This window comes from Podarcis liolepis (genome assembly GCF_965112155.1).
Source record: "Podarcis liolepis genome assembly, chromosome: 13".
NCBI lineage: Eukaryota > Metazoa > Chordata > Lepidosauria > Squamata > Lacertidae > Podarcis > Podarcis liolepis.
In genome coordinates this window covers 32,702,737-32,725,021 of record NC_139573.1, presented here as the reverse complement: position 1 = coordinate 32,725,021, position 22,285 = coordinate 32,702,737, and the positions used below count along the sequence as shown (strand labels likewise).

The following is a 22,285-nucleotide window of genomic DNA, read 5'->3' as shown; positions in this document are numbered from 1 at the left end:
CCTCACAGCAATCCAGCGAAATAGGCTGCTATTGTTCCCATTTTACAGCTGGGGAATGCAGACCGAGGCCTCGTCTACAAAAAAACTGCAGGTCATGTGTTAAAATTGTTCCTGGGCTTAAAGGCGGATTTAGGAGAGTTCCCTGTACTGGGCGGCATGCCAAAAGGGTGCTGCAGGGGGCGCCACAACAATGACTTAGAACTAAAGGCGAGAAGCGGGGAGGCATCAAATTTGGCATCACACAGGGTGCCACTGAAATTTGAAAGCCCAAAGTTTGCCACTGCTGGGCTACACCATTTCACACTAGCAGGTGGAGGGGGGTCAAATGTTTGACTGTACCCCTATGGGGGGGGATCTGTAAACGTAGCAATCTAGTACGCCAGGGGGAAGTTGCAGCCTTGTCTAAGAGAATTCACACATGTGACCCCCTTCACCTGGATCTTAGGAGGAGGTCCACCCACATAATCTGCTGTTTGATTAACCTATGACTGAAAAAGCATGACTTGCCCTTCATGTCCCACTGCTGTCCCGCTCTCCAAGCACTGCTCCTATGTGCGATGTTTGTGCTAAGCGGTGAGGGCAGACTTGAACCTGCAATAGCCACAGCTTGCTAGCTGGGAACTCATTGATGGAGCCAGCTGTCGGAGTCCAGAGGCTGGCCAGGACAGAAGAGCCATTCCTGCAAGGACACAAAGCAAAGTGGTGCCAGTGCATAGGCAAAACCCCTGGTGCATTGGAGCCAGGACAGTGAGGTGTCTCTCCTGCCACTCAAAGCCCAGATCTGAGCATTGGGAGAGTCTAATACGTGGGTTGGGGGCTAGTCATTTATCCGTAGCCTTGACTGTGCAGAGGCCTGATTCTGGGAGCCACAGGGTTCAAGCTTTTCGTGGTGAATGAGCCCAGCGTGTAAGGAGAGGGATACGGGGCTTGGTGGGTTGGCAACCCAGAATGCCTCTCGTTTCCCCTTCTGAAATCCAGAGAGGCTGGACAGGGCTCCTTGGCTCCAGAAGTGGAGGTGGAGAACACAAACCTGCCGGAGAGTGGAGTAGTAGTGCAGGCTTTAGCCCCCATGGAAAAATCTGTAGATCTGGCACTGATTTACAGTCAAATATTGAAAAATATAGAGTATCTTCACAACACTGGTGGACTGAGCCCTCATGATAAAACAAAACAAGCCTGAAAAACAAATAGAGGGAGATCTTGCAGTAAGAAGCTTGTGCCTACATCTGTGCCTCTGCCAGTCTCCAATATCTGCCAATGCAGCTTTCCTCCTTGGAATTTTACAGCGCTGTTAATAAGGGGCAATCAGCTGTTGGCGGCTTTCATTCATTTCCAGCCAATTACTCAACTCATTCCTCAAAAAGGGTACACCGAGCAAAACGTAAGCAACATCCTCAAGAGCGGAGTGAGGGGGTGTGCGGATGAGGAAAGTTCCCAAGTCAGGTAGGACGGGAGGTTCACAGCTGTCTATGCCTCTGGCCATCATTACAACTTGTAGCAATTAATTCTGTGGGTTAATCATGCATCACTTGAAGGAGTACTTCCCTTGGTCCACCCTGAACTTGTCTCAAACCAGCATCACCGGATGACCAGAAGTTCTAGGGCGATCAGTGAAAAGGGTGTCCCTTCTGCACTGCAGCCTCTGTAAAACCAACAGGTCATTCCCAACGCTCAGTCAAAGGTATTGCTGGTAGGGGCACAGCAAGGCAACAGGAACCAGAGGCATGTTTTGTTCCTGGCCATTGGTGGAGCTGTTGCATGCGTTTTTCAGCACATGCTGGTGACAACCGCTGCACCCGCTTCTCAGACAGCACTCCAAGTCACTCTCAACTGGCTGGGGAGAGATTTGCAGTTTCTAAGCACCAATATACATATTGCAGGCTTGAAGGATGGGGAACCTGTGACATTCCCACAACAGACATGCTTCCACAGGGCCTGGGCAGCGTGTGAATACAGAAGAATGCTTTTATCATACAAACAGGGTAGGGTCATAGGATTTGGAAAGGCAAGGAGGGTTTTTCTCTTTTCACCCTTTCCAGGATTATGCAACCTTTCCACAATTCGATAAGCATTTTCGCACAGGCAGATTTGCCGCTAAATGACTGCAAACCTTAAGTGACTTATATGTATGAAAACAGCCAACACAGTTCCTTGCAACACTTTTCAGTGAGGGCATTTGATACTTTCCACTTCAAGGCCTTGTGTGATTTGTCACCGACTCATACACATGGGTGTGTGAAGCAGCTCTTTGCTGACTAAATCAATAAATCATTTTGGAAACTAACAAAACTCTGAAATGGCAAATGGTGCTGAAACACTGGCTTTTACGAGTCAGATACAGCCATAATTCGGCTTCAAATTGTCTAAGGTTCTGCTTGATCCAAAATGGGCCTAAATTATAGAGTGGCATTGTTCTTGTTAAATAATGATAATGCTGAGGATGTTGAGGATAATTTAATCCTGCCCCTCAACATCAGGTCCAGGGCGGGTTACATCAATTTAAAATTCAATGTTGAAAAAACGATTTAAACAAATCACAGTCACAGGAAGGGGGAGGTGTTCCCCCCACCCTGAAAACATGTATCTCAAGTGTCAAAGGCCAGGGTAAAGAGGTGAGTCTTTATCATATGACAGAAACTATACAGTTGTACCTTGGATCCCGAACACTTCGGAGCTTGGACGTTTGAACCCAAACGCCGCAAACCCGAAAGTGAGTGTTCCAGTTTGTGAATATTATTTGGAACCCGAACGTCTGACAGGGCTTCCACAGCTTCTGGTTGGCTGCAGGAGCTTCCTACAGCCAATCAGAAGCCGTGCCTTGGTTTCCAAACATTTCGGAAGTCAAACAGACATCCGGAATGAATTCCATTCGACTTCCAAGGTACAACTGTATAATGAAGGCACCAGATGGACCTCTGTGGGAACGGAATTCCACAACCTAAGAGGTGCCTGAAACAAAACTTCAAAAGCAAAACTTCTTGTGGCACCTTAAAAACTAATTGTTTTATTATGGCATAAGCTTTTGTGGACTACAGTAGATGTCATCTGACGCATGAGGTGTTATCCTTGGTTGGAAGAGGTGTGCATGTCACACAGATAGACACACACAAATGAGGAGGTTCAAGTAGTCATGAAATATATTAAGGGCAACTTGTGACAAATCAATACAAACTTATATGTATGCAAAATACAGTGGTACCTCAAGTTAAGAACTTCATTCGTTCTGGAGGTCCGTTCTTAACCTGAAACTGTTCTTAACCTGAGGTACCACTTTAGCTAATGGGGCCTCCTGCTGCCACCGTGCAATTTCTGTTCTCATCCTGAAGCAAAGTTCTTAACCCGAGGTACTATTTCTGGGTTAGCGGAGTCTGTAACCTGAAGCGTCTGTAACCCGAGGTACCACTGTAGTATGCAACAGCCTCTGTTGTGGTGTTCCCTGAAGCCCTCCCCAGCACCACAACCTCGCACACAGCTGTTGTTGTGTGTTAATCTTTTTTTATTGCTTTTGTTGACTGGTTTTATTGTTATGGGTAAGAATGGTTGCAATTAGCTGTGAGCCGCTTTATAAACTTCAACAATAATCTTATCCAGACTGGGGTAGGTAGAGCTGAGAGAAGGACTTAATAAAATGCTGAAACAGGACCTGAGGCCCTGGACCCTGGTGCAACAAAGCTGAGGGGCCACTTGGGAAAAAATCCAGATCTTTGGCCAATATAAAGTCCATGGGCTAGTGGACAGATTTGAGTGTGGTCCTTTGCTAAATTCCCAGTTCTGCCATGGGCTCACTGATCACAATCTAGCAAATGCAATCCCTCATCAGAAGTGTGGAACTCGTGACCAGCCAGATGTTGTTGAGTGCCAACTCCCATCAGCTGCAAGAATATGGGGAGTTGCAATCCAACAATGTCCAACTGGTCACAGGTTCCCCTCCCCTGCACTACGCAGAAAGAGGCTTCTGCAAATAGCTGCTGCAAAGTGGGGCTGCATCCAGAAGTGGGATTCAGTTTCCCATCTGCAGAATGGGAATAAGACTCACCTACCTTATGGGGTTGTTGGCATTACACAAAAGTGCAAAAACATTCCAAAGCACTTTGCCAATTGGGAGTGTTCTATTGTAACCCAGGTTTCCACCCCACCCACCATTTATAATTCACTGGATAATATCTTCCAGATACCCAAATCAAACCAACAAGAAATGTAAAGTTTCATCATACATTAATTATCCCCCTTTAACATAAATAATTCACCCTTCCCTCCTCCCAAGCAGTACCAAAATAAAATGTATTATAATAGCATGTTACACGTGAAGGTCGAGGCCGGACAACCAGACCTTTTTGAATTCCTCAACCTTGTTTCGCCTTTTATATTAGCAAACCTCATGCTGTCAAGTCCAAAATGAATTGGTCTATATATAAACAATACTTATCACTTATATAGCAATTTAAAAGCGTTCCAAATCCTTCCTATCAATTACCTTGTTATAATTCTTGCATTAACCCTGTAAGATCAGACAAGTGACGTGATCCCCCATATTTGGAGATAGGGCTGAGAGAGAGAGAGTGGCTTGCTTTAAGGTTACCTAGTAAGTTCATGGCAAAGGCAAGATTCACAGCTTCCCGATTCACAGCTCAGTCTCTTAACATATATTCTAATCCACAGCATACATTTAAGCACTCTTATACCACTTTAACAATCATGGCTTCCCCCAAAGGATTCAGGGAACTGTTGGTTGTTAATGGTGCTGGGAACTGTAGCTCTGGGGCCGTCTCCTGAAAACTCTCAGCACCCTTATCAAACTATAGCTCCCAGGATTTTTGGGAGGACACCGTGACATAAGAATGTTTTGAATGTATATTGGGAGAATGTGACCACCGTCTCATTTTTACAGCGTTGGAGGATCAACCCTTTTGCCACACAGGCTGCTCTCCCTAACAAAATAATATACCTGCTCCCCCCCCCCAATAACCCCATGGCTCAAATTCCAGACGGCTTATAACCAATGACTCCTCTGGCCACCACAGTGAGGAAAAATGAGAGGAAGAAGGAGGACCTTGGTTAACTCGGAAAGAACTAGCCCCTGTGGGGCATCCTATGCAGGGCTGGATTTAGGCCTGATGAGGCCCTAAGCTACTGAAGGTAATGGGGCCCTTTATATGTCCAGCTGTCCTTTGTCAACAACAAATTGTCACTGTTTTTGTGTTGAATATATGCTATATGGTAATTTATGGACCTCATAGGTATCTAAAGCCATTTGCACATAACAAAGTATGTGATATTTTAGGGAGAAGGCTAGCAGGTGGGGCCCATTATTTTCATCATAGGAGCCTACACAACACAAAACACTGTCAATGTAGGTTTTATTTTATTTGTTTTTTATCTTATATTTTGGAAATGTACATCCAGGGTTTTTTCCCTTTACATTTTTTGTGGGCCCCCAAGCGAATGGGGCCCTAAGCTGTAGCTTGTTTAGCTTATACATAAATCTGGCACTGATCCTATGCAAGCTTTCTCAGATGTAAGTGCCACTTATTTCAGTGTGAAGCCGGTTCGGATTACAGTCTAAAGCTGCACGAATATAGAGTGAATACAGTATGGACTAAAATGGCTGCCCGCAGCTCGCAACAACTATTTGCTCCCAGATACTTCAGGGGCATCTAGCAACAAGGAGGGTTTTTGTCTGGGAAAGGGCAGCTGCATATCTCATGGGGTTGCTTTTCCTTTGCCATTAAAGCAGCAGCTTTAAGCAGGCTCTTGTGCTTAATTTAAGATAACTTTGGAGAACCTGCGGCCCTTCAGATATTGCTGGACTACAACTCCCATTAGACATCTGGACCACCTGATTCCCTTTTTTGTGCCACCTCAACCATTGGGGTCTCCTGACAGGGGCACTTTTGGTGTCCCACATGCCCCTGAGGTTCAGTTTGAGCCTTAATGTGGCAGGCCCTGCCCTGTGGAACTCCTTGCCAGTAGAAATTTGGCAGGATCTATATCCCTGCTCATCTGTAAGGTAAAGGTAAAGGGACCCCTGACCCTTAGGTCCAGTCGTGACCAACTCTGGGGTTGTGGCGCTCATCTCACTTTATTGGCCAAGGGAGCCGGTGTACAGCTTCTGGGTCATGTGGCCAGCATGACTAAACCGCTTCTGGAGAACCAGAGCAGCGCATGGAAACGCCGTTTACCTTCCCGCCGGAGCGGTACCTACATATTTATCTACTTGGACTGATGTGCTTTCGAACTGCTAGGTTGGCAGGAGCTGGGACCAAGCAACGGAAGCTCACCCTGTCGCGGGGATTCGAACTGCTGACTTTCTGATTGGCAAGTCCTAGGCTCTGTGGTTTAACCCACAGCACCACCCACGTCAGACATCTTCTAAAAACAGTATTCAGAGACACCTTTCAAACCTGATATCCTTTGCCAATCAACTCTTACTAACCTGTTCAGTGTTTTCATTGCCATACTTTGCTTCAGGTCCCAATGAAAGCATGGTTTATAAATAAACAAATAAATCTATTTAGAACAATGCTACCTAAGGCTGATGGGAGTTGGAGTCCAAACCATATATGACAGGCCATAAATTCTCTACCCCGATGTAAGATGCCACTAGGCCCTTAGTTCCAAGGCACAGCATTGCACTGAACGTCATAGGTATGTGTGAGGCGGCAGGATTAGTAAACAAATTTCTGCAGCTAGTAACTTTCCGGGGCCTATTAGCAAGGCTGACATAAATGATAAATAAATAATGGCAGTACAAGTTTCTACTCTCTCTTGATATGTTTCCTTTTTTACACTCTTTTCTCTCCGCACACACATACCCCGCTGCTCTCTGCTAATTTAAATAGGCTTAAGCATTTCTTGGCAGCTGTCTCACTTCAAAATGCAGCTCACCCAGAACATTCAAAGCCAGCGCTTGCCATGGAAATAAAATCTATTATTGTGACAGACGCAGCAGGGTTTGCTGCTGCGAAGGATAGAGTGCACTTTGCATTCCTATTATTATATTTTTATTAGTGTTGGGCTTGTTTGGTTTTTAAAGCCATCGCTTACAATAAAGCCACAGCCATTGGGCTAAAAATGGAACCCCTTCAGCATAAAGGCCGTTAGAGTCCGCAATAAGGATATAAGCTTCAGCCAGGCCACTGCACAAGCCTGTTTACTTGCACTCTCCAATATGAAGAATGCCCAGATATAGCTCCATTGGTTAGAGAGTGGTGCTGTTAACACCAAGGTCATAGGTTCAATCCCTGGGATGGCTGGATATTCCTGCATTAAAAGGAGGTTGGACTAGATGATCCACAGGGTCCCTTCCAACTCTACAATTCTGGGATTACGGGATCCACTACTGGAGTTTGGCATAGCAATAAGAAAACGGTGAGCAGTGACGAGAGCAAGGAAAAAAGGAGTTGTGGAGTGGGCCCAATGTGCAGGGCCAGCGAAAGGGCTATACTATAGCAATGAGATGATGGCGCCTTGCCCAAGCCCCAAGCCGCCCCACAACGCTAGAGAAATGACTGCCAGCAAAACGCTAGTCACTGTAAGGACTGCTGTAAGCAGGGACAACCAAACCAAGGAGGTCAAAAGAGCTTCGTTTGCCGTTTAATGCAAACTTCCTGAATTGGCACTTCCAAAACCAATACACAAATCAAAACACAACTCTCTGTCTCACTTCTCTGAATTTTGCAATGAAAGCTGTCCAGCCAAAGAACATGTACAGAAAAATGCGTACGCCTGTGAAAGTAACATGCAAAAACTACATTCTGCTTGGGGGAAACTGCTTGCAAAAAATGCTCACACTAGGCAAAATTGTAAGACGAAATACATGTATTATGAAAATGCATACAGCTTTTCATCCATACGTTTTCCCCACTTTACTTTTTTTTTTTACAATCGCAATGGGGCAAACTGAATTTAAGACTGGCAGAAGGGCACACGAGACTGGAAGAAACTGAAATTGACAGGTTTGTCTATGCCTGAGCAGCATAGACAGCAGGAGCAGAGACCAACATCAGCTTGATCATCATCAGGTGACAACAGTCCTGATCCCTCACTGGGCAGGAACAGCATGGAAGTGAGGCTTTAGTGACCCTTTCTAAATCAGCAGGCACTGACAAACGATTCACTGTTTGCCTTAGCAAAAATCCACAAAACAAGTAACAGAGGTTTGCTCCCAAGCCTGGAAGGCATCATGATGACTAAGATTCCAATCACACTTTAAAAAGCATATATATGCGCGCAAAATAAGGAAAGGGGTCCAAGTGCTACATGAGGTGGTTGCAATGGAAGAATGGTGACTGGATGGGTTGGTGGTGTGGTTTCGGAGGAACAGTTAAAACGGTGACGGATGGAAGGGAGAGGATCCCACCAGTTAATACAACCACCCCGGATACTAACCTGGTGACTTTAAACAAAGGGAACAGAGTCCAGGTTTCTTCCCTCCTGCAATTCGCCCGACGCCTGGTTAAGGACAGGAAAGGAGGAAATTCAGGAACAAACAAATTCAGAAAGGGATTGGGGGCAGTGGGTGGGGGAGGATGAACGGTGGGTGCAGGAGGCAAATATATTGGGGAAAACAGTGGTGTGGGGTTTGTTCGTTTTTTAAACAAAACAACATCAGGAAAGATTTTTTTGTTTAAAAACTTAAAACACAAAACACAATGAAAGATGGGAAACGAGAGAGGAGGCCGTCATTATTTTTGTTTTGTTTATTGCATCGCCCCACGTTGCAGTCTTGGGACTTCACTCACCAGGCTAGAGATCGATTGCCTGCCACCTGCAACAACCACAGGAAACGAAAACAAAACCCACGCAGGCTTGGTTCGTACACTTACCAGGTTCACACACTTACCAGGCCGGAGCAGGTGCCACGCACCCCACCCTCTCTTCCGAACACCTGAGTGGCAGGTAGGGGGCTCCTCGTGGAAAGCAAGACGTTTCCCCTCCCCCAGCCACACAATGCTTCAGCCTCAGAAAGGCGGTGCCTGGAAAATTGGGATTTCATGGAGAGTGCCAACATCAGATGTCACGTGGAGAGGGGGAAGATGGGAGGAAGCATATGGCGTTGGCTCAGGAAGCTTCTGAGTCAGCTTGCACATTGCACTAGGGCACCTCCCCACTCTGAAGCACCATCCACTCACACAATGTGTGAACTGGCAGCTTCCTGGACCCCCCACTGCTCCAACATTCATTTCAGAAATTGTCAAAGATGCAGCTGCAGTTGGCAAGTTAGGTGGATCATCACACCAATGGATGGAAGCCTGATTCTTGATACCCCCACCTTTAAGTAGTGCATGTGGAATTATAGCTGCTGTATCCCTTGCCTATTTCTTTCAGCAGCCCATTCTCCTGCCTTCACCCCCAGGCTGCTGCAGTGGTACGGGTGTTGAATTAGCACCAAGAAGACCCGAGTTCAAATCCCCACTCAGCCATGACATGACATGCACCGAGTGACCTTGGGTCTATCACTGCCTCTCGGTCTAACCCACCTCACAAGGTTGTTGTTAAGATTAAAGGCAGAAAGGAAGAACAATGCACACCACCTTGAGCTCCCTGGAGAAAAGATGGGAACTAAATAAATAGATAGATAGCAGAGAAGCTGGCAAAACTGGAATCCTTTTGACCACAGCAGGGGAAGGTGTAAGTGGGCAAAAGAGCCTTGGATTAAAGGTTGATTAAAGTAAATTCGCAACTCATTGTCCTGCAGTTAAGCATCCTGAGAATCTTTCATTTAAACACCCACAAACAAGTGTCTAGTCTTCATGACTCCACAATACATTTGAGAACAAGTGGACAACGCAGTTCCGCAAGGAAATATAGAAGACATAGAACGTGAGCTTAGATGCAGAATTTAGCTTTCCAAGCATCCTAGCCTAGCTTTATTTTATTTTTATAAAATGATTTTCTAGCCTTCGTGATTATAAAACTTTTGAAAATACATGGGCAGCAGCTGGAGAAATCTTAGATGTCAGAATGGTATCTGCAGAAGATCTCATGCTCTCTGCCTTTTCCCACGACCAGCAACAGCAGTGGAATAAATAGGGAGAAAGAGGGGGCGGGGACTGCAGAAGGACAAATGGTACCGTAGGAAAATGTGTGCTATATAGCAGGAAGGCAAGGTATAAAGAGTCTCATTAAATTAATAAAATCAGTCATTAAAATAAACAAAGAGAACAGGTTGCAGAATCCTGCTTTTCTTGTCACAAAATATAGGGCACGGGGATATATTGGAACACATAATGCTTTGAACAGAATTAACCGTATGCGATAACTGTGAGAACAGAAAACACACCTGCTACCTTCTCCAACTCCCCAGGTCATTTCCCATACAAACGGGACACACAGAAACCCCCAATACCCATGACCCTTGAGAACAGCATGCACACACTTAATTCCACTGACCCCCGAGGCCATTTCCATCAACAGTATTGTGTGCAGATGAGCCACAGGAAACTTAAAACAGTGCAGACGAAACACCACAAGCACAGAGTTGCCCTCATCCACAAAAAGGCACATTCTCACCTGCACACACAACCTTACCCAAAGTGGTAAAGAGGCCCAGTGGCATTTTCATGCATAGTCAGGCTGCCAGAGAGCAGTTGGCATCTTCACTATCTGCAAACCTCTGATTAATTCTACAGCTCCTGCACTTCCTTCCCTCCGGAAGGAAAAGCCTGGAATCTGATCCAACTTCCAAGCACTGGAAGACTCCACAAACCATCAGAAGGGCTGCCTCAGTGGGCCGTATATTTGCAACGAGGAACCAGCCCCTAAGTCCATTTTGACCAGCTGAGATGCTAGGGATGCCGTCCAAATATGACATAGGTCTTTGGCTGAAACAGGCTAGAACATGCTATGGAAGGTAAATGGTTCCCTTGAGCCTGATCTTCCTACCACCTAGAAAGGTCATCATTTCATGGGATTATATGATGTTAAAAGAGAGTGAAAGGCAACAGCGTCCCACCAAGCCTCCCACAAGTGAGCCCAGCAATCTGGAACGTTAACCGGGGTTGAGCGTATGCCACAATTCCTTGGGAGAGCAGGAAAAGGGTAGAATGTAGTATTGGTTACAGAATTACGCTTTCTGAAATAGCTCAGTTCCCTTAAAGAATAAAGGGCAAGTTTCTAGCACTGCTGGTTGCAAAGTCATGTCTACTGTAATCTTAGGCTAGAGATGTGACTGCAGTACATACAATTTTCAGTGTTGGGGGTGAGGGTCAGCGTTTAGCAAAACCAGAATCAATTCTGTAAAAGAGTAAACATTCAAGAATCAATTGTGCGAAACAAGACAAAATATGTAAATATGTACTATGTTTCTCTCTCTCCCTCTATGCAAAATTGCTGGATAACAAGCTACAGAATTCACATGAAGGGAGCATTGTGGGCAGGTTGTCACAGGGCAAGTTTGTCTAAATAACTATCTGACTTTTAGAAGACATCTGAAGGCAGCCCTGTTTAGGAAAGTTTTTAATGTTTGATGTTTTATTGTGTTTTTAATATCCTGTTGGAAGCCACCCAGACCAGCTGGGGAGGCCCAGCCAGATGGGTGGGGTAAAAGTAATAAATTATTATTATTATTATTATTATTATTATTATTATTATTATTAGCCTTGAGGAATGCTCCCCAGGAAGAAAACACTCACACCCTCAACGGGGTCATCAACCTTTATGATCAGGAAGACCATTCTTTTCCAACTTCAGTTACTGAAGATGCTACTGAACAATACCTTTATGAGTCATAAACTCATCCTGGAGCTTATTATCTTAGGTGGTGCAACAGATCCCGCAAAATAATTTTTTTAAAAATGGGGAGGGGGTTCTGTAATATTTTTTTTTAAATCCAAACAGCAAAATTTTACATGATAGGTTATAAATGATGCATTATATGGTGTTAAAGTAGTAAAATAAGATTAGTTTTAATTAGAAAGTTGACTACTGAGTACCTTTCCTCCAAAAGGTCTGTGTCTGGCCCTCTCACCGACAAACTCCACGCAAACCCACACCGCAAGGTCTCAAAATTCACAGAAATTTTACATTTCTAGTTACATGCATCTCCTAAGTGGCATTTCAATCCAGGATGTATCCAATCTCATCTGTTATGTATTAAAGATTCTTGAGCTGCAGCTGTGCAAATGTCAGAACCGCTGACATATCCGGAAACCTACTGCAATAAAAGAGGCAGCTTTATGCTGATCCCCTTGACCTTGAAAGCCTCACCTTCCACACTTGAGCCACAATAAAAATACAGTCAAGAGAGCCAGTGCTGATGTGTCAAATCCAGACTAAGTTAGTTGCGCTTTGATTCTGCTCAAATCAATGCAACAAGTAAGGCATCACTAAGCACATTTCCCACCTGCCCCCTCCCCAAGATCCACAGTAAGTGTTGGGAACCCTTGGCCCTCCAAATGTTGCAGAACTCAGTTCCCATTCTCCCTGGCTACTGTCCATGCTTGCTGGGGCTGATGGGAGAGCCCCACACTTGATCTACAGTGTGGGACCTTATGGAGAAGCTGCCCTCCTCCAGGCAATGGTGCAGTCAGGGAAATATGGTCTCATGCGGGAGAGAAGCATCTAATTAGAAAGCATTATATATATCCTTCGCTTACTTTAAATGTAGTAAGCCAGCTTTGCTGTGTTTGGGTTTCCTCCTGCTCATTCTGCTGAACTCTGAACCTTTTGCACCAAAGTTCTGCCCTGGTGGCACCACTACCTCCAGGGATGTCTCATGGCATTTCACACGAGCGGTAACCTATGATCTTTCACATGTACAGCCAGGAAGGCTCCCATTTCTCTGTCCCAGCTCCTGCCAACCTAGCAGTTTGAAAGCACGCCAGTGCCAAGTAGATAAATAGGTACTGCTGCGGCGGGAAGGTAAACGGTGTTTCCGTGCACTCTGGTTTCCGTCACAGTGTCCCCTTGCGCCAGAAGCAGTTTAGTCATGCCACCCACATGACCAGGAAAGCTGTCTGTGGACAAATGCCGGCTCCCTCGGTCTGAAAATGGGATGAGCACCACAACCCCCATAGTTGCCTTTGACTGGATTTAACTGTCATGGGGTCCTTTACCTTTACCTTTAGGCCCATGAAAACCATGGGATGTTGGCAAAGTGTGACAAGCAAAGAGAGAGAAGGGAGAAGCCTTATCCAAACTCCTTGGCGTGTTTTTTTTGTGGGTGTATCCTGCAACACGCCACTGACACAATAACAGTGCGTTAGTGGAGGATTTCTACTGATGCATCCACAGATCACCATTCTGCTTTATTAGTTGTTCTGCGATGCTTCCCCAATGTTACTGCATTATGCTTGTCTGGAAGGGGCCCTCTCGCACTGCAGCGTAACAAAAGCGGGGCAACACACAGACACACACACGGGAACATTTGCAGCATAAAAAGGTACAGGATTTCAGCAGGAAGCTATGGGACAGGCGCCAATTCGAAACGAAGCATGATGTCCGCCGCCAAACTTTTGCAGGCACAAAGAGTACTGAAAGCGGGATCATGTGTAACCAGCCTGATATCATCATGAGCAAAGGACTTCTAGAGGAGCCCAGAGAGAGAGAGAGAAGCCTATTCCTTCTGCAGCCTCCCTTTCGTTTGCCGCCACCTTCTCAATGGATTCCCAAAGCTTTAAAAGAGCCTTTTGGTTTGGGAGGCAGCTGACGGCAACTGGTGCCAAACGCCTGGAGAAAGCAACCCTAAGATGCCTCTTTGATCCTTTGTCCTGCCAGGGAATGAGACTGTTTTCTCTTCTCCTTCCTCTCTCATTGTGCTTTTTAATTCAAGGTCTCCAAGGCCTGGGGTGAGAGAGACAGAGTGGGAAGAGGAGGAGGAGGGAGAGATGACACAAACGTTTAAGCTTTCACAAGAGTCTCATTCCGCAAGGGTTGGCAAGAGAAGGAGCAATGCCCAATTCCAGGAAAGCAACAGGCGCCTCTACTGTCCTCCATCCATCAAGGGCTGTCATTGTTTTGACCCTTTTTGTCCAGTTTCTTGTCCCCTGGCTTCCACTCAAGTGCCATTCTCTGGCTTCTGACGCACGAGCTTGCAAGTTTTGCAAAGGTGGCGAGTGAGGGTGGAGGCCTTCTTGACTGGGCTTCTGTACAGCACCAGCACCACTGTGATCTACATAATGAAATAACCCAAACAACAAAAGAACCAGGGAAGGAAGTCTTGCGGGGTTGGCGGCGGGAATTGTGGAATTAAAGCCTGGAGTTCTTCAGCTTCATCTCACGGCCAAAAACCTCAACCAAACACCCAATCTGAAAGGCCTGACCAACGCTGAGCTTCTCTGTTGGCTTCAGAATCTTTTAGATCTAAATTCTTGATTGGCTGCTCACCCTCTGTAAAGTCTTCCATGCCAGATCAGACCTAGCCCTGATGATTCAGTTGCTCTCCACACCCATCAAACCAGGGTTTCCTTATTTCAGTATGATGTTTTGAGGCATTGTGATAGGGGTATGGCTTCCTAATCCTTATGTGAACCTCAGATGCAGCAGGCTGGGCAAATGCAATTAGGACTCCAGAATGCAGCCTGAGTAAATAAACCACACAGCAAACCAAGAATTTTTTTTAAAATAACAACACTTATTTTCCACTCTTACACAGACTTACACAAGTCTCCCATTAGCCAAGCCTGCTCAGCTTCAGCAGCATCACAGCATCGTATTTTCCCAGACCATTCACTGGGTCATAGGAAACTTGAGAGAAAAAAATCAGGGCCAACAATCTACCTGATACGGAACTATGGTTGGTTGAGTTTTTGGGGGGGTTTAGCATCTGGGACTACCAGAATGCACTGCCACACAGGATTTACTTATTTATTTTAAGCGAGTTATTTCAGGGAATAAATGGTGGTAGCACCCCCAGGCCAACACAGGTCACTTCAGGTTGTGGCTGTGTTGAGGATCATGGAAGAACGTGTTTAGAAGATAAAAGCAAAACCCACAAGAAACTATATGCTACCTCCAGAAACAGAGGTCACAACATGCCTGGGAATACCACTCACCGGAGAACTTCATGGCCTGTTTGAGGGCATCCTGTTGGCATCTGCTTGGCTATTATGGGAAGCAGGATACTAAACTAGATAGGCTGTTGGTCTGAACCAGCAGGGCTCTTCGTATGTACACTTTGGACCTGCTGAACACCACACCCCCAGGAGAAGCAATTTTTTAAGTATCACCATCCAACTCACTAGGTTTCTCCAACTAATGCTGAATGCTGAATCTTCCCTTGCTATGACATTCTCCAAGAGAGAGAGAGAGAGAGAGAGAGAGAGAGAGAGAGAGAGAGAGAGAGAAGAAAATAGATTGAAAAACAATGAGAGCGACTATGTTGAATCTGGAGAAGGATGAGAGAAAATTGTTCCAAGCAAGGTGAACTGCAAAGAAATAAACTGCAGCAGCGGTGTAACGAAAAGAGCACCCGTGAGAAAACAAAAATTAGCCAGGATAATCTTTCACAAAACATGCCTTTGTTCATTTGTTTTAATGATTGTCATTTACGATGAATTATTTACATGGCATTTATCTATGCAACCACTTTCTGGTCCCTGTTAAACATAAGAGTATTGTGCATTCAGCAGTAGCATCACAAAAACTCAAGTGTTTGGGAACAGAGGCAAATAGGTCTGGGATGCCACTCGCCTTGGACCCAGGACACTGGGTCAGTAGCACCTGCTGCTGAAAGCAAGAGTACCCTGAAGACAAACAGATAAGGCAAGAGAGAGGGGGAGACAAGAGTGCTACACAGCGTCCCTGCTCCCATTTGAAAGTCACCACTTGAATGGGAGAAGCACGACAAAGACTAAGGCTGTGTACACACTATTATTTTAATGCACATTCAAAGCACATTTATTCCTTTATCAGTGAATTCAGGGCACTAGGGTAAACTACAGTGCCCCAAATTCTTTGAGAAGAAAACATGCTTCAAAGATATAGCATGTACATAGCCATGGAGTTAAGGAATACAATGCCTCCTGGGACAAACTGAATGCCGTTATCAGCCATGATGAAGCCCGAGGTGTATCACTCAACCATTTCCTCCCGATGGTACAAATCCTACCTGTATGCCTGGCAAGCTGCATTACTAGAAGTGTCAAATCAGGACTGCATTGGAACTAGGCCCCTTTGGGTGAGGGCAATGGAGACACACTGCCCCATATGTCTTTGGGACAATACTCTATTTGCTGGTGCAGGCAGCAAGTGAGCATGTTTAGTAGGAAACAGGAAGTATTGAAGTCTCTGCCTTTTCAAGGAACTGACTAACTAGGCCAGCTAGCATGCATCCTATTGGTTGTTGGGACTACAGTGGTACCTTGGGTTACGAACTTAATTCATTCCGGAGGTCTGTTCTTAACCCGAAACTGTTCTTAACCTGAGGCGCGCTTTCGCAAATGGGGCCTCCCGCTGCCGGAGCGTGATTTCCGTTCTGTTCCTGGAGCAAAGTTTGTAACCTGAGGTACTACTTCTGGGTTTGCAGAGTTTGTAACCCAAAGCGTTTGTAATCCGAAGCATTTTTAACCCGAGGTACCACTGTATATAAAGGCAGCTGCAGGAAAGAGGAAATTATCAATGCAAAGTGATGGCTGTTTTGTCGTGTATAATAGGATTGGAAACCAAGCAAATAAACACCATGTAATCTAGATTTCTAAATCTGAAAATCCAGGACCATTTGAGCCACAAAATATGCCAAGGCTGAGCCATAAAACATGTAACAACCAAACTACATGGTACATTAAATATGTAGCATGAAGCTGCATCTCTCTTTGTTGATCTAATCCTGCAGCGCACAGGGAGGGGAAGTTTAACCCCCCATTTCCCAAACCATAATCCCTACAATACCACCTAGCTCACCTGGCCTGCAGTTAGACACAAGGGGGGAAAGCCAATGGGAGCTTCCTACTTCCTGGCTAATTGCAGCATAGGGTGAGGGGAGGACTGGCTATCTTCATTGGGGTTGTGGTCTGGGAGGGAAGGGTTAAATTTCCCCTTCCTGCGTGCCATGGTTCTGATGAAAATCACATACACACAATTTAGGATTAATGTTGTTTGGCGTTTTCTTTTCTTTCCTTTTTTAAAAAAAATACAGATATAATTGCATGCCACACATTTAATAAAAAGTCTCATTTATCCCAAGCAACTGCAATAATCACCATGCATCTAAGCACAGAGAGGCAGTCCACGTTGGCTTCAGACCTGTTAAATCTCATTTTTTTAAAAAAGGACAGTATGCAGATTATATCACTTGGAACATGAGCCCATTGCTCAGCTCAACAACAATGAAACACCAGAGAAGTGCCTCTGAACATACAGAGTGTGTGTCACTCGCTATTGGATAACCACAAGCCCAAGCATACATCCTGGAACTGAGGAGCAGTGTTTTCAGGTCTGAAATTGCCAATGGTGTAAGCAGTGTGGGGTGGGAGGGATTCTTTTGCAGGTGTCTTGCAGCCCCACTTATCCTCCTTTAACTCATATCGCACCACCTACTTCTTTAAAAGTAACTGATACGATGTTATGCCAGCGATTGCAAAACTCACTTTTCCCGTAGACCACTTGAAAATTGGTGAACTGCTTCATCATGTTTTCTGCCTGTTGAAGCAAGTGCGATGCTAGATGCTGTGCGACTGTGTTTTTATTGCTTCTTTTGTTTCTTATATTTTATTTTACTGTGTTGTGATTTGAATGCCATATAATTCAAACTGTAACACAAGATAAGAAATAAAAGAAACTACAAAAACTCAATTAAAAATCAATGTGGATATTTAATGCAGACATTCCGTGGACCACCTGCGTGAAGCTTGTGGACCACCTGTGGTCCACAGGCCACAGTCTGGGAACAGGTTTTATATACGGAAAATAACAGTATGTGCGAGCACATATAGCATGCCTTCTACTCAGCACTGAGTAGCTGCAGTCTGTGATTTCTTCCCAACATCCCTCAAGTGATGAACTAGGGCTTCCTTCTACATCAGGTGGCCTGATTCACATATTGACCACAGCCTGAGAACTTCCTGGTGGCACTCTGAGGGTACAATCCCAAAATGTTTTGAAATGTGTATTATTCATTATATTTGCATTCTGCCTTTCTTCCAAAGAATTCAGGGCAGCATAATGATGTCCCCTCTTTCACTTCATCCGTACACCTCTGTCAAGGTTGAGTGGGGATTTGAACCCAGGTCTCCCCAGTCTTAGACCGACACTCTAACCACTAAACCACAATGGCTCTAAGTTCCCCATCCAGCACCATTGCTACTAGCCGGCAGTCCATGCTTGATTATACCTGCGCACTTGCTTCACTTGGGGTTGAATCTTGCAAGGAATCTTGAGTTCAGACACCACCTCCTGCCTTACAAATCTAAAGCATTTTAAGATATTGAAGAAGCATCTTAAAAGAGCTGTGGAATGTGGAGATTTTTCAAGGGCACAGAGAACAGTGATACTGAACAGGCAGAGGATCATGCATATAGGAAGGGAGAGCTGAAAGAAATAGGTGGTGCATCATATTCTCTTCTAAAACTAAGGTCCGATGGTTCAGTAGGTAAAATTGGTAGGAGACCTGCAAGGCAGTACCAAGAAGCAACCGGGAGGTTGTCAGATTTTTTCCTCCTTTGCAAAGAGGGAAGAAGGGAGAGATTCTCAATAGCGTTGTCCTTGAGTGTCCTTTACCAGCTTTTTACACGCAGTGCAGTGGATGAGAAAGGATTGAAAAATCCCCAAATGCTCTTTTTGTTGATTTCACTTCTTCATCCCTCCCCACACCCTCTCTCATTCCTGTGTGCTAACTAAAGCAAGAAAGGGAGGAGGAAACATTCAGAAAAGGGAATGCAAAAGTAGGAAGGCGGGGGTGGCTAATTTCATTCACTTTATCAAAGACTTTTAAAGCAAGCTAGTTAAAAATAGAAGGTAAGGAAGGAACTGGGGTGTTGTTAGAGAGTAAAGTATGAAGCCCAAACTCAGGGTCTTTTGCCCAGAATCTCCAGCCCCAAATCACCCCTTTAAACATTTTTTTTTCTTTCCTTTGCTTACAGGGTGTCTGAGTGTGCTGCAAAATGCCGTGCAGCTGAGACCTCATCTACCTGTCATATGAATTCGCTTGAAGAGAAAGCATGCATAACACCCTATATAATGTATGAACAGGATTGTAGCTTAAGTTGCATTTTGTATTAATGATGATCATGTTGTGTGAGCTGCCTTGGGCACTTCGTGTTGAGGCAAAAACGCAAGACAGAGAAATGTTTTAAATAAATAAATCAGCCACTCGTATACCCAGCATGGATAAACTGCATCCAATTTGCTCAAAATGCACAAGGATTGGGGCTTTTGCATTTCAGAAACTTTGTCTGAGATCTCAGACAGTGTTTCTTGATTGGGAAGGTTTTTGCTTTGCCTTTCTCTCCTTTCCTTTTTATACAGAAAATGCCTCTCTACTCGGCCAAAGATTTCAATTTCTTAAGCAATGAGAGCAAAACCCTTCTCAGCACTTTGCTCATGTTTGTCCTGGTTTTGCAGGAGTGGCACCAGAAGGAAGTATGTATTAGCCCAGTGTGATGGTGCAGGGGGAGACCCTGTCTTGCAGACCTTCATGGGGGAGGCACACACATCCACTGAAAAACAAAATCTGGAGAAAGAAATGGCAATACGTAGCTGAAGAAGAAGAGTTGCTAACCTTGCTCCTATTCATCATTATATTATCTGATATTTATTGTGGTGGAAAGACTTAACCTGAGAATAATGTGCAAAAACAAAAAGGAATGCCAAAAATTGATTAGAAATTGATGAGGGGAGGGATTATGTCCCATGGCATCTATGATGCCCTCTATATTACCTGTGTATAACAACTGCACTGCAATGGCACCCACAGCAAGAGCAATGGCAACAGAGAAGCAAGAGAACTGTATTGAACCAGGGAAATCAAACTGCAGGAGGATATATGTTCACAAACAGGGTAGGCCCAATACATTTCAGTCCCTGAGGCAAAAACCTGAAATGGCACTTGGCATTTTAACTGGCATGGGCTGCAGTCGACAGAAAGTTGCCCTGTGGAAGTCCCATTGCATGGGGTTTGCGCAGCTCCCATGTAGCTGAATGGAGCTTGTAATGGAGAATGTCACACAGATCTGAATCCTTCTCCATCTCCAGTGCCGTCCCTACCATTAGGCACAGCAAACAAGCTGCCCAAGGCAGCCAATTTTAGAGGTGTCATGAAACGACAGAAAGTTTCTAGTTACTACATTTATTTTCATTTTATTTTTACCAGCAGGATGGATATTCAAATAATTTGCCCAGCTTTGTTGGGTAGTAGACATCATGACTTAGGGGCAGGTGTGGCTGCCATTTGCTATTCTGCCTTAGCAATAATAATAATAATAATAATAATAATAATTTATTTTAAACCCGCCCATCTAGCTGAGTTTCCCCAGCCACTCTGGGAGGCTCCCAATCAAATATTAAAAACAAAATACAACATTAAATATTAAAACTTCCCTAAACAGGGCTGCCATCAGATGTCTTTAAAAGTAGGATAGTTGCTTATTTCCTTGACATCTGATGGGAGGGCGTTCCACAGGGCGGGCACCACTACCAAGAAGGCCCTCTGTCTAGTTCCCTGTAATCTCACTTCTTGCAATGAGGGAACCGCTAGAAGGCCCTCGGCACTGTGCTCGGAAACGTACTGGGAGCAATATTAGGCTGTTGTCCCTTTGCCTTTCGTCTGACTGCTGCTCTTCTCTTTGCCCCTTATCTGCAGCCTGAACTGGTACCACCCAGGAGGGGGGGAAATCTTTATCATCTCAATCTGCTGAGCATCAGGGCTAAGTAGCCCCTAGTGGGCTCAGGGGAAGGGGAAAAGGCACATCTTGTCCACAAATTCGCAACTGTTCCTACTCCTCTGCCATACTTCCTAGTACAGACCTCAGGAAAGGCCCTCAACGACGCCTTTGAGCCGGCAGACACCAGGCCACTTGGCCTGCGCAATGTCTTTTTAATGAGCCATATAATGAATGCTCTTCAAATTATGTTGGAATCATTAATTTTTCCAAAATGAGACAGATTCCCCCTCAAATCCTGAGGCGATGCCAAGGCGACTTGTTGTGCTCCTAAGCGCTCGCTCTCTCTCTCCCTCCCTCCCTCCCTCTCCTGCTCTCTGTTTTTATGACTGTGTTGGGGCTCTTTGGTATAGCCCAGTGCTGCCGTTGGCCTTTTCACACTCACACAAATGAGCCGGCATGAACTCATCCCTCTCTCTCGTCTCTTCTTCTTCTTCTTCTTTCCCCTTCTTTCCTCCCTCATTTCAAAGGGGGGGGGGCAATCAGGAAAGCAAAGCCCGGAAGCATGAAAGGAAAGGATTCTTAACCGAACGGGTCAGCAGCAATGACAGGCCTCAAATGGATGAGTGCGGGTGGAGGATGGAGGTGAATACAGATATCCAAAGGCGCCAGAAGCCAGGAGGAGTAAACAGCGGGAGAGATGCAAGTGCCAAAGACAGAGCCAAGGAAGAAAACATCCCCAGAGCTCTCCCCAACTTGATTACGATGGCTTCTGGGGCATGCCAAGCACTGGGTAGCCCATGCTAGTAAGGACCACCATCTTATTCCATTATTTAGTAAGCCCAGCTCTCTTTAATTAAAAAAAAAAAATCACAGCAGCAAGCGACTCAACATGGACTCATTAGCGCAGCACAAAGTCAAAACAATACAGGTGAACAAAGTAAACCAGCAGCATGTTGTCAGGCCAAGGCCGCAACGGCAAGCCTTTACGTGGGAAGAAGTCCCATTAAACTCAGCGGGACTTCGCTCTCAAGTAAACATGGCTGCTGCACACCACTAGAAGCTTGCCTAAGCAAACAAGCTGTTCCTCCTGTCTCTGAAATGTGGCTTGTGCTAGACTTTCTCTGGGGAAGAAATCCCCATCAAACTAAGGTCACTTCCAGACATCCTATTCATTGAACGTTCCTTCTAAATTATTTTCAGGGAGTGGGACAATTAGCTAATTTTATTTGTTGTTGTTTAGTCGTTTAGTCGTGTCCGACTCTTTGTGACCCCAGGAACCAGAGCACGCCAGGCACTTCTGTCTTCCACTGCCTCCTGTACTTAATGGGTCTCCCCCCCCCCCCACCATCTTTAGATGGCAAGCCAGTCCTTGTGCATTTGGGAGCCCTCCTATTCACTCGGTTGAACTGGGTCTGAGACTTCTGCCCCAAAGTCCTGTCTGATGGTGCCATTGCCTTCCAAACTCTCCTCACCTTCCCATGCTCACACTGCTACCTGTTTCTATTTCCCGAGTTCTGACCTTGGTCTGC

General features: G+C 45.3%; 1 protein-coding gene across 10 annotated transcripts in view; it reads right to left on the bottom strand.

The window, feature by feature from the left end:
• Nucleotides 1-22,285, bottom strand: part of SRCIN1 (SRC kinase signaling inhibitor 1) — a 264,954-nt gene that overhangs the window by 203,127 nt on the left and 39,542 nt on the right. For 5 of the 10 annotated variants that reach the window (XM_083469415.1, XM_083469404.1, XM_083469406.1 and 2 more), the window contains one exon: nt 8,389-8,451. The exons of the other annotated variants lie outside the window; for them this stretch is intronic. Coding sequence is in view for 4 of the 5 variants with exons in the window: in XM_083469404.1 (XP_083325530.1) it covers nt 8,389-8,451 (63 nt within the window). In the remaining variant the exon portion in view is untranslated. The remainder of the gene's footprint in view (nt 1-8,388; nt 8,452-22,285) is intronic. 10 annotated transcript variants of the gene reach the window in all.